The 12600-nt window shown below is 46.0% G+C and overlaps 1 protein-coding gene across 2 annotated transcripts in view; it reads right to left on the bottom strand.

Annotated features, from left to right (window-relative positions):
• Positions 1 to 12600, bottom strand: part of LOC113908686 (myocardial zonula adherens protein) — an 85815-nt gene that overhangs the window by 28629 nt on the left and 44586 nt on the right. For both annotated transcript variants that reach the window (XM_027568988.2, XM_027568989.2), the window contains exon 10: positions 11987 to 12092. In XM_027568988.2, the coding sequence (XP_027424789.2) occupies positions 11987 to 12092 (106 nt within the window). The remainder of the gene's footprint in view (positions 1 to 11986; positions 12093 to 12600) is intronic.

Genomic DNA, 12600 nt, shown 5'->3' with positions numbered 1-12600 from the left:
AACATAAAAGAACAGTTTAAAAAGGACAAGGAAAATGGTACATTATCTCATTCTGGGGGAAGTAAAGGGAATGAATTAAGGCCACAACAAAACGAAACTGAAAAATTGCTAAATGAAGCTCTGAGTGGGGAAAATGAAAAATCAATGAAGGAACGGAGGGAAAAAGGTACATTTTTCATCTTCATGATGCTTGATTGGGTTTGTAGAAATTCATTTCCAATTAATGTGTCTTGTGGCATTCCGCCAGGCTCGATATGAGCAGGGCACATATTTTAATCAATTTTTTTCTATTAAGTTTGAAGTAATATATAATAATAGAATGATACCATTCAAAAGGATCAGTTGAAACTGGCTTCTGAGGTAAAATAATATAATTTGGTTTGATTTCTGTCTTATATTAAAGATAACCCAACTTCTCTTTAAGGAGAGAAACCGCGCCTGCTTCTCCCCGGTGCCTAACGTGACGGGGCCTATAAACATTAGGGAAGGATGAATAAACTGGCTTTCCGACCTTAGGGGGAATAACGTACCACTGGGAAGGAAGATAGATGGGTGTCCTGGGGGCAGGGCTGTTGCTGGGTTTGCTCATTATCAGAAACAACCTAGGAGCGGTCATCCCCACAGAGGAGGAAAGCGAGCTTCCTAGAGTTTCAGCATCCGTCATTCCCTCCGTGATCACCTAGGATCACCTCTGTGTCAGGCCCAGTGTTAGGCGCTGGGCGCAGAGCAGGCAGCCAGGAAGACCTGATCTCCACCTTCACGGCCCACACGGCCCACTGAGGAAGGCAGGCAGTAAGCAGAGAAACACCCGAGGAAGTGTGATAAAGGGAGAGGCACAGAAATGGTTTGTACCCCCGGAGGTAGGATGCACCTGCCGACTGCCGATGGGGCGAGGGAAGGAAGGGGTCAGACCTGGGGGCTGAAGAGGGCGACCGGCTCATCCCAGCTTGCCCAGGGCTGCCCAGGCTTTAGCACTGAGGTCTCATGTGCTGGGAGCTTTCTCCGTCACAGGCAAACCAGGAGAGCTGGTCACCCGAGAGCTGGATGCCGGCAGGGCTGAGATCTAAACCTACGTCTCCCTGATGTCGAGGCCCCGGCTCTTTCTCTCGCCACACTGATGTTCAGAGGCGTGCTTCCACCCGCCCTGTGGTGACGGCCTATCACTGCGATGGGGCCAGGAATTAGGCAAGGCTGGGAGGAATGCTGGCTGGGATCTTCCTTTATAGAGCATCTGCGGCAGCCCGAAGTCTTGAGGCTGTTCTTTTTCCCTCTGACTTTAGAGGAGGAAAGTGCAAGGGAGAAGTGGGGAAGAGGGCACTCGACGTGTCCCTAGCCCCATGCTTTCCTTGGCACCTGCATTATCAGGGACAAAAGACCCTCTGCTGAACAGGAATGTCCAGGAAGAGAATGGTTTCAGACAAACCTAAGATGAGGCATCTCAGCCCGAGCTCCACACGTGGGACAGAGCTGCTGCCTAAACAGTGGTGGTTTTTAAAATGTTCCTAAGTTCAAGTGTCCTGGAGTGTGGCCCCTCACCCGCACTGGCCAGGCTTCTCCTGGGAGCCGCCAAGCTGCCCTTCTGGCTTCTCTCCCCTCCTATTCGACCAGCTCCCTCCTGCCAGAGGCGTCACTCTGGGGTCAGATCTGACCAGGCAAAGGGCCCCACTGAGGAATCTGGAGCAGGGTAACACCGGACATTTTCTCAGCTTGGTGCTGAGGGGGTGCGAACCCACGACTGGTTTCCATCTCATTTCCAGGCTCTCAATTATCCCTCCCCACTCCAATCCAGTCTAATTAGACTGGTAGCTCTCTGAACTCACCCTATACTTTCTGGTCTCCATGTCTTTGGTTTCTCTTGGCTTGTTGTTGTTATTCTATATTTTGTCTGGCATGTCCTTTTCCACCCATTCAATCCCTGCCTAGAAAAATCCAACCCAACCTGCAAGATGTGGTCAAATATCACCTCCTCCCCAAGGCCTCTGCATCCACACCAGCATTAGTGAACGCTTAGGGACTCTGCGCCAAGCCCCTAGCCTGTGTTACATCAGTCAAGACTTACAACAGCCTCTGAAGCAGGTACGATTATGATCATCCTCATTTGTTTGATAAGGAAACTGAATGTTGGAGAACAAGTAACTTGCTCAAGATATAAAGCCTAGTCAAGGGAGGAGCAGATGCAAAGCCAGATTCAATTGACTCAAAGCCTATGAACTTAATCACTCCTGTCTCCACCAGCTTCTCTGTCCCCAGCACGCAGTTCATACCCCCGCTTGATACTTGTCGTAGTTTGCCTTGAGTTCTAACAAGTTTTAGTATCAACCAGAAAGTCCTTTGAGGGCAAGAACTCATGTCGATTTTTGCATTTGGTTCATGAAAGGTGCTTCTTAAATGTGTTTTGACAGACCCATCAGGGCAGGAGAACAGGAGTATTTCAGACAGCAGCACAAGGGAAGTGACTCCAGCTTGATAAAGGGGCCATGCAAAACTCAGTGGGGCAAGGATGGAATATTTGGTAAAGGCTGTTAGAGAAACAAGCTTTTCATGAGAAAAAAAAAAACACAAAATGAAAAATGCAGCCCTGTTCACACTATAAACACAAAAATAAATTCCACATGGATTATTCTTTATTTGTTCAGCAAATATTTATTGAGCACCTACTATATGCCAGTGACTGCTCCAGATGTTAGGAGCATAGCCAAGAGCAAAACAGAAAAGCCACTGCCCTCGTGGAGCTTACATTCTGGTGGGGGCAAACAGATAACAAATAAGTAAGCGAAACAGAGAAGTGTAGAATATACTAGGATGTAAGTGCTATGGAGAAAAAGAGAGAAGATAAAGGGTATGAGTGTGGTGGGGGTTGTAACTAGAGCCATAAAGATGAAAAACAAAACTCTGAAACTATCACAAGAATATCCTGCTGGCAAACAAACAAGACACACAACACAGCACCAAAGGATTGACAAGTTTATACCAAAATGTAAAACGTGCGTGCATTATACAAGATACCATAAACAAAGAAACAAACACGGTGGCTGGGAGAAGATAACAGCATCCAAACACTTTGTGACAAATGATCAGTATCGGTAGTACACAGAGTTCTGACAAGTCAGCAGGAGAAGTGAGAGCCACACGGGAAAGTGAACAAAAGAGAAGAACGGCCAATTCTCGAAGGTGGAAGCCTGCATGGTCAACACACTGATGAAAAGATGCTCAGCGGCACCCGTAGGGATGAGCAGTAATTGGGCTGGAGCAAATCACAATCAAAACAAAGAGCTACTATTTCACAACTGGCTAAAATTATAGTCCAGCGGTGCCAAGGGGTTGTGAGGATGTGGGGAAACCCACCCTCCTGGTGGGTGGAAGCGGGCGTGCCCCCCGGAGACCAACTGGGCAGTATCTAACAAAGGGGAGACTGTGCAACCCAAGGCCCCAGCAGCTCCTCCTCCAGCCACGTTCCCTAACTACAGAAGCAAAGAGACTGTTTGGCATTGTTTGCAAAAGAATACAAATTTGGAAACAAGCTAAATATCAATAGGACACATGATGATACATTAATACAATGAAATATTAGAGATCCATTAAAATAAATAATGTAGCTCTATAAGTAGCAACATCAAAAACAAAAACAATTGGGGAAAAGAGTAAGTTGAATACTATATACAATAAAATCTACTTACTTATATGTTATAAATAAAGATGGACATAACATTTTTAAACACATACATTAGGCTAAATACTGATAATAGATACATATGTATGCAGTAAAAGCATCAAAATATGGCCTGGATGGAGACCAAATGGCTTCTGAAGAGGGAGAGAGTGGGGAAGAAGAAAAAAGATCAGAGGAATAGAAAGAACCTCTTCTTGCTACTGTCTTCTTTTACTTGGAAAAAATCTGAAATATGCCAAAATGTTAACATTTTGTCACTTCTAGAGGAGAATACCAGGATCTTTGTTTTTACCATTCTCTATAATCTTCCATAAAAAAATTTTTTTCCAATTAAAAAATACACAAAAATAAGCAAAGAATGAACACTGGCTTTGGAGCCAAAGATCTTGTGGCCCCAGCACCATCATCATTTAGCTGAGAGACTCCCAGCTACTTATTTAAGACCCTAAGCTTCAGTTTCCTGGGCCAAAAAAAAACTGTGCTAATCATATGCCCCATAAGAGGATGAACATCCTCTTATGTTGGGTCTAGACGCATGGCCGAGAAGCATGAGAAACATTCGGTAGCTGATAGTTACTTGGAACATGAGTGCAGTCTCACAAACTCTGTGGGTAGAACGTGGGCACACAGGTCTCTGAGAAATATTTTACAGCCAGTTACAAACCTCAACAAAGAAGAAAGTGAATTCAGTGTCATTTACAAAGAAAAGACCCGCTCCCTTAAAAGGACAGTTTGTGTCCTGAATATATTTATCAGCAGGTATCATAAAATAATATTTCCATAACATATAGGGGGAAAAAAAGGTTCGCACACACAGTGAGCTTTCTGATCCCCTCTAAAAACCTCACATTTTAGATAAGGTATCTAAGCTTTTAAAATAAAGAAGTGAATAATATGTTGAACATGAGAATTTGAAACCGTAACATTTTTATTTACCGTATATAAATTCTGCCTCAAACTTCTGAGTAACGCCTCCTTTGGGTGGGGATGTGAGAGGCCAAGGGACAAAACAAAGCCTTAAGAATCCAAGGCTTCCTCCGCCGTCCACTGCCTACTTGCTACCGTGGGGTAGAAGCATCTGAATGAAAGACCAGAGACAAATACTGACAGGCAACCATTTACCCGCCCACTCTGCCACGGAGAAGTGGCACTGGAGAACCACCCAACACCTAAGTGACACCCTGCCCCTTAATGCAGCCACTCCATCAGCCCAGACTACTAGTTTATTAGGCTAACCAACCCACTCATTATTACTGCTACTGGGGCTACTACCACTACTAGTCTTCAGTAACACTGTTAAGTTGGGCGACCTACCAGCCCCTGCGGCTTGTCTCAAGAAGATCTCTACAAAAACAAAGCAGGCATGGAGTGTATTTCACTTCAATATATTTCGATCAAATATATTTCTCTTTTCTTCAGACAGACTTCTCCTTTCCATGAAGTTAGCTGAACTGCCAATTCGGGCAGAATGCCCATGGAGATAAAAAAGCAAACCAAACCCTGCTTCAACAAAGAGAATGCTACGTTGACTAGTGCTTTTGATCTCCATTCCGAGAGGACATCCTCAGGGCCACCTCCCACATGCAAATATAACCAAACTACACAGACACTTGATGGCTTCCACATTATGGTGGGTGGAAGCGGGTGTGTGGGGTGTGATCTGGTGGGGGCGCTTCCTTCCCGGAGCACTCGAGTTCTTCAAGCCCACGTCCCAGCCTTAGCAGGTGTCCTTGGCAGCTTTTCCGGAAGTGTGGCTTCCTTTTCCAAGATCTTAGAACCAGCCTCCACCTGCTTTCCTGAATTATTTTTTAGTATTATTTTTCATCGCAGCTCTTTGTTCGATGTCTAGGAACCCAAGTTTCTAAAAATATCCTTTTGAGTTCTCTTGACTCTGCAGCGTGAGGCTGGACAAGGCAAGGTGACAGTGTGTGGTATTTTCACAAATGAGAGCCCTACGTAGTCAAATTCTCCTTTCCACACCATGTCCTTCCTGTTTTGTTCATCGGCTCATCACAGAGGGACATGCCCCCTCTTCCCAGCAGAGTACTGCTTCTAATCACGAACGAGTATTCTTCTAATCACGAACAATAAAAGCAATTGCTTCCAACCCAGGCTACCATTTTATCATCTTCCAAAGAACCGGAGACTAAATCTGGAGAAGAGCTCGTGTGACATGATCTGGAAACAGGTGAATTGAGTGGATTAGGGCTGTGGGCTCAGTGCTATGGCTCTGTTCCCCTACCCCCAGTTGGCTAAATTATCAGTGACGGAAACAGTCACCTAAACGCAGGGCATTTGGCAGAAATGTACTTTTGTGTACCTTTCAGCACACCACACGGTAGTTTTAAAATGACTTGAGTGCTAACAAACACCTGATCCATTTAAAATGGAAGATTCTTGGGATGGAGAAAATGTAAAAAGGTTTTGTCTTTTGTGTAAATAAGAATTCTACTCAAAGGACTGGTGGCTGAGATGGAACACAGCACGGAGCATAGAAGAGAAGAGAGAGGCATACCCAAAGATTCCATTTGGCTCATAAGACTCCCGAAGGAGAGAAGGGCAGCTCTGTGTATCTGTCAAGAAAGCAACTCAGCTACTTTTGCTTTTGATTCATTTAACTTGACTTTGGGTATACACAGCAGGAACCCATCTACCCGTAATAATAATAATAATAGCAGCTAGTGTTTATTGGGTATTTCCTATGTTCCGATGAATAGAAGTATTTTATGTACATCCTCTCATTTAACTCTTACCAAAAAAATCCTCTTGGATAGATACTGTTATTAACCCCATCTTACAAACAAGAAAACTTTTTGAAGCTTCCGCAGCAAGTAAACGCAGGTCTGATTCTCAAGTCCTTGCTTATGTCCATTGTCTCTGCCACCTCTCATTGTGTACCCGTCGAAGTCTCTAATTGCACTTCTCCGAGGTCTCTAACTGCAGCGGAGTGCCTGCGAATTCAGGGCTGAAGGGATAAGTTCTAGGGACTTGAGAAAAGAGAAGGGAAGCCCTGCTTTGAGCACTGGCTCAAGAAGAGCCAGAAACCAGAAACCCAAACCTCAACTCTACGAAGAGTTACACCTCATCTGTTCTCTCCAATCCAGGTTGTTTCCCCCGAAAAAACTGTTGCATTATGACAACTGCTCTCAAAACAAAACCAAACCAAACCAAGGGATGATAATACTTCCAAATTCATTTCTTAGGAATTGCAAAACTGTCCTGCTTTGTTTTGCACTCGAGAAGCGGCCACTCTGCATACAATTATTTCAACAAGGTCCTGCGGTCTCTTTCTAAAGAGGTACAGTGGGACCAGGTGTAAAGTCTTGTGGGTAGACAGAAGGAATTTAAACCAGGGCGAGGCCAGACACCCGCACCCACAAGCAACAGAGGGAAGGAGATCCACGAGAACCACTGCTGGTCTCTTCATTAGTGGCAGGTTCTCAGCTTCCAAGGACAGCAGGCGGACTGGATCCTGTCCCATTAAGTCTAGTATCTATTTAATAAGTGTGCCTCATCTACCACCTTGGTGACATCTTCTCTCTAGATGCATCTGGGGAGCATCTGGGAAGTTTTTTTATCTGGATACCACCAGGCCAGTATGGCATTAAGAGTGAGCTGTCAAAGCATCCTCTCCCAATGGGGCTGGCAAGAAATGCGAGATCCCCTGACAAGACTAGATGGTCACATGTTGGGACCAGCTCTCCCGCGTCCGTGCTCATGGTCCTTGCTCAGTGGTCCCCCTGGTTCTCTTCCCTGGAGCCGTTCTCACTCCAGTCCAAGTTCCCACCTCAGGGACAGCAGCTTGTGAGGGAGGCTGGCTGAACATATGAACACATGGAAACCCTGCATAGAGACCCAAGCCAGCTAGAACTGCAGAGCATGGTTCTCCATCCTGGCTGCATCCTGGAATCTTGTGCAGCTTAAAAACAAAACAAAAGAAAACAAAACAAAACTGCTGCCCTGCCCAGCGCCTCCCTCCCACTGCCATCTGCCAGGTCTGGCATGTTTTAGAGCTTCCCAAGTGATTCTGCCACGCAGCCTGGGCGGAGAAGCACTAATCTGAAAATCAATTCCTTCCACCTTTGCACTCATTAAACACCTAAATCACAGAGGGGTACAAGCGGGAATGGAACGGCTTCCTGCAAAAGAAAAGTCTAAAGCCAGAACAGTATCTTCTGCCACTGAAAGGACACGCGGCGAGTCACATCCTGCCGGAAGAATCACTTAGCCCACCGAGACCACAATGCGAAGCAAGAGGGAGATGGCAAACCAAAAGGATTCCTACGGTTGAAGAGGGAGAAGATCAAGGAGCTCCCTATGAAATTACTACGTAGTCAGCTGAATAATAGCACTGCCTATTGGTTGGCAAAAATGTAAGATTCTCCCGCTTTTCGAGGGCAAATAAGAATTTGTTCTTTCCTCCAGGTAATTACCCCCTTGGCAGGAAAGCTGCTTTGGCTGGCAGGGGACAGGCCGGGGTGAGAGCAGGTGAAGAGGAGTGAATGGGTGTCCAGGGGGCTCCGCTCCGGCGTCAGGCTCCGCCCAGCCTTTGGCTCCTCCCCCATCTCCGGTTCCGCAAAAGGCAAGCTGAAGAATGCAGCCGGACTCAAGACAAGAACTCCCGATCCCAACAAGATTTTTCAAAAGAAGAAAGAAGCCCATGCGCAAGAATGACTCTGGAAGGCAGGTCACCCCAGATGGTAAGATCCAGGAGGGCTGGCCCACACCTGCTCAGGCACAGAGAACGTGCTGGTGCATACCTGGTGAACCCACAGACCAGTGAATTTACCCACAAGGGCTATTTTCAGTCCCTCTATATTTTCTGGCAAACCCTTAAAAGTCTAAAAGGGTCATATATGGGCTCATTTCGTTTTTATTTTTATTTTTTTTTTGTCAGAGCCACAACCAGTTAGAATTAGTGATGGGAGGGAGGTAACCAATCCCTGACATCTACCGCAAAAGGAGATGTAATTTGCTAGAAAGATCTAGCTGGGTGTGGGTATCTGGTCCCACACCTCACACAAGACACTGTGCATCGAGCTTGACCCCATAAGACATATACCAGTCCTTCATTCAAAAGGGCCTATCCCGCCCATCCTGCACACACAAGGGCCTTACTGATGCGTGCCATCCCACACAGTGAAAATCAGTCTATCCAGCCAAAGACTGCAAAACTGAGGCCGGTGGGTCCTCAGTCATTATATTATTGTTGTTGTTATTGTTATTAAGAAATTATTATCTTACTAAAGGTGAAGGAAATACATGGCTTAACACTTAAGGATTCCAAGAACCTCAGAACACCATTTTCAATTTTGAGGTGAAAAAAGCAGCCCACTGTTTCAGTAAACTAAGTTTCTTCATAGACATTATGGCTAAAATGACGCCAGAAGTGGGTGCAGACTGGATCCCCACCCTCGGGAAAGGTGAAGCCAGCACACGGACAAGCTTTCAGGCTTCATGTGAGTGAAGCAAAACTGTCCCTAACATCTGCCGCACATAAAGTTTGCCTCTGTTTCTAGGTCAAGTTTGTCTCCATATCTAGATAGCTGGAGTTCACAGATAAAAATAAATTAGTAAAGGCAGAGGTTATGAATTTGCTAATCGTACTGCTTATGCAAAGTAATGATAATGCTGAGATCGCATGGCCTCGTAAACAATAAAGCGTTCTTTATAGAAAGAGCTTCTAGCTCAAGCCCTGGATCATAAGGAATGCACCCATAAGGAAGGGATAAATACCTTCCCAGGGCAGCCAATATTAGAAATGCTTTTTTTTTTTTAAGATTTTATTTATTTATTTGACAGAGAGAGACACAGTGAGAGAGGGAACACAAGCAGAGGGAGTGGGAGAGGGAGAAGCAGGCTTTCCGCTGAGCAGGGAGCCTGATGCGGGGCTTGATCCCAGATCATGACCTGAGCCGAAGGCAGACGCTTAATGACTGAGCCACCCAGGCGACCCTAGAAATGTTTTCTTTATGTGAAACGAAAAGCTGAAATTTGCCTCTTTGCAAGTTCCACCCAGGGCTTCTGGCCTGGCCTTGCAATTGTAATACTAAACAAGAACACATTCTGAGATGTGAATTCAGCTCTCAGGCCTCTCCTTGGCCATCTCTCCCCCAAGTCCTTCAGCCACTCCCTGAATCACTAGAGCTCTCAACTCCTTTCCAACCTGGCTCTGCTCCACTAAAAGTGCTCATCTGTTGATGTCCCTTTTCCATGTTTCTAACTTTAAAAAAAAAAAATTTATTCACATCAAGGGCTGCAGCAATTGAGATTTTAAACCATCCTTTTGTGGTGGAAGTTAACATGATATGCAGGGCAAACACACTAATTCTTACTACCTGATTTAGGTAGTGGCTTAAATTTAGAATAAAGTCTCTCTTCTTTCCAGTGCCCAGGCACTGTTGAAACCCAGCTGGCCCCGAGGTAGTGCTCACTCTGATGATGCCGTCCTAAATTTCAGCCTGCGATTTCATTCTGATGCCTGTGTCTTCTAGACCACATCGTCCGGACTTAGAGAAACTTATTTGGGAGATATTAAATCACAGGTATAAAAGCAAGGCCCATGGACAGTGATCTTTATATGCTTCCCTATTTTCATATATCGATTTTCCCCTGCTCCCTTCAAATTGGTATGTCCATTATATTCCACAAGTTAGAAAACAGAAGAATCCTAAACCACTTGAAAGTGTCTTTTGGAGAAGGATCTCTGATCGGGGTCCCAATCTTAAACCCTGACAGATAATAACTGAAACAGAAGCCCACCGGTAGGAGGCTTTTGTTCCCTGGTTCGCTAAGGTAAAATCTAAGAACGATGCACACCACCTCCCCGTGGCGAGTTGGGAGAAATGCAGGGCTCCACAGTCAAAGAGCCTCATGGGCAAACAGGGACACCCTTGCCCTAGACTTCTTGTGTGTGAAATTCAGAAGCAGAAAAGCTATGATCTGACAGCCATAGTTCCCCGAGATGCTAACTTAAGTGTGATGAAGCAATGCTTTTCCTGGGGAAACGTGCTCCTGACACCTAGCTAGTGTTGACACCTGGGCAGGATCTACCCATCATGGTCACGCCTGCCTGGGTGTGCAGTCAGAGTGCAGAGGGGCTCCTCGTTCTTCTATTCTGCTCCATGACACTCGCAGATGAGCCAACATAAGACTCACAGGAGTCGACACACTATGACTGCAATTCTTGTTTAGGCAATAGATTTCACCTAATATATATGTTTATCCAACAAGAGAAAAAAAAGTATCCCTCCCCAACCTCACAATCCCCTGACCTTAACCTCACTCCACTAGTATCGCCAACATTTTAGAGATTCATAAACATACTTTTAATCTTCCCTTTGTTACGTGTGTGATTTATTAGTAGACATGCTTTTAATTTCAATAATTCATTAAGAGGTAACTTCTCAGTGTAGTGCTTAATATAAGGAAAATGTTTTTTTCTCAGTTTTTCCACTGCCAACCAAATGTTTAATTAAATTAAAGCCCTTTCGATGCGAGATAGAGAATTAGACCGTCAGGAATTTATAACCGTTAGGACTAACTGTTCCTTTTTTTCTACCCGATTTATTAATAGCGAGAAAGATACAGTAACATGTGATTTGCTATACCACAGCTTGGGCTTTCTTCTACCGATCTCCACGAGAAAGAGAGACAGATTAGAGTAACACAGTTAAAAGATTTCTTTTTTTCTCTGGCAGAAATATAAATGTTCAACTTACCTGTTTCCGTTTAGAAAAACAGAGAAATAAGCTATGTCCAGCATAGAGTAAACATACAACTTGGTCTGACATCCCACAGACAGATGGAGAGAGAGAATGGAGAAGAGAATGAGGGAAGAGGGGAGAGGAGGGGGGCACAGACAGGGAGCAGGGGAAAAAGAGACACCTGTCCACCGGGGAAGAAAGGATGGAGTGGCCCCCGGGAGAGAGACAGCCAGGTGCAAGCAAGTACAGAGACCTGAGCTAAAGGAAACTTTCCTTGTCACACCCGCGGGTCCCCTGAGCTGTAGGCACCCCCTTGGGGAGTCGCTGCCCTCTGAAAGCCATGAGCTAATGAACTCGGCTTCCCAGCCTTCTTCACTGTAACCCTTTGATCTGATTAGAAGGATAATCACCAGTCCCCGGCCGGGGGGGCGGGGGGGGGCGGGGGGGATGCCATATGAGGAAATTTCCCTCTGGGCCATGAAGACAGTGGCCTGAGTACGTTCGCTCATGCTCCAGGGAAAACTGAGCTGAGAGTCAGAGCTGGCTCTCGGGCTGACATGTCCCCACGACAGGCAGCCATCCTGGCCCGTGACCCTTGCCAGGGGCTTACCTCCTCAACCATCTGCTTGACTTTCTTCTGCTGGCAATGCACCATGTCGTCCAGGTGCCGGATCCGTTCCCGGAGGCTGGCAGACGCCTCCTCCAGCTGCTGATACCTAACACAAAGAGCAGAGCGAGCCATGGGGTCCTCAACCGGAGCAGCACCACCAGCGCTGGGAGTCCCGGCTGAAGGGACCATCGCCCAGAACACGAAAGGCAGCTCCACCACACATTCTTCCTGCTCCATGGGTCTCTGGGGGGATTCACTCCAGGTGGCCGACCACCCCACCACAGGAGGAACACGGGACTCCTACTCGAGCTCCCACTTGCAAGGTTTACCTTGTGTAAGGACAGCAACACTACTTTCCAGGGCCTGAAACAGAATTTTGGGGGCACCACTTACAGAATGGGGGGCTCTCTGTTCTGGAGTTAATACAATATTATACACTATACATTATACAAGTCAAATGCCTTGAACTGGAAAAAGGAGAAGGAGAGGAGTCTAGTACAACACGGTATCTGAAATCAAGGGGCCAAGTCCTGGGAAGTCTGGAACTGTAGTTGCCTACACACCATTTATTTTGGGAAACTGGGAAACACAGTGAAAGAACTTCTCTGCATCAA

This window comes from Zalophus californianus, chromosome 6 (assembly GCF_009762305.2).
Source record: "Zalophus californianus isolate mZalCal1 chromosome 6, mZalCal1.pri.v2, whole genome shotgun sequence".
Taxonomy (NCBI): domain Eukaryota; kingdom Metazoa; phylum Chordata; class Mammalia; order Carnivora; family Otariidae; genus Zalophus; species Zalophus californianus.
Note: the sequence above shows the minus strand (reverse complement) of the source record. Positions and strands in the feature narration are given on the sequence as shown.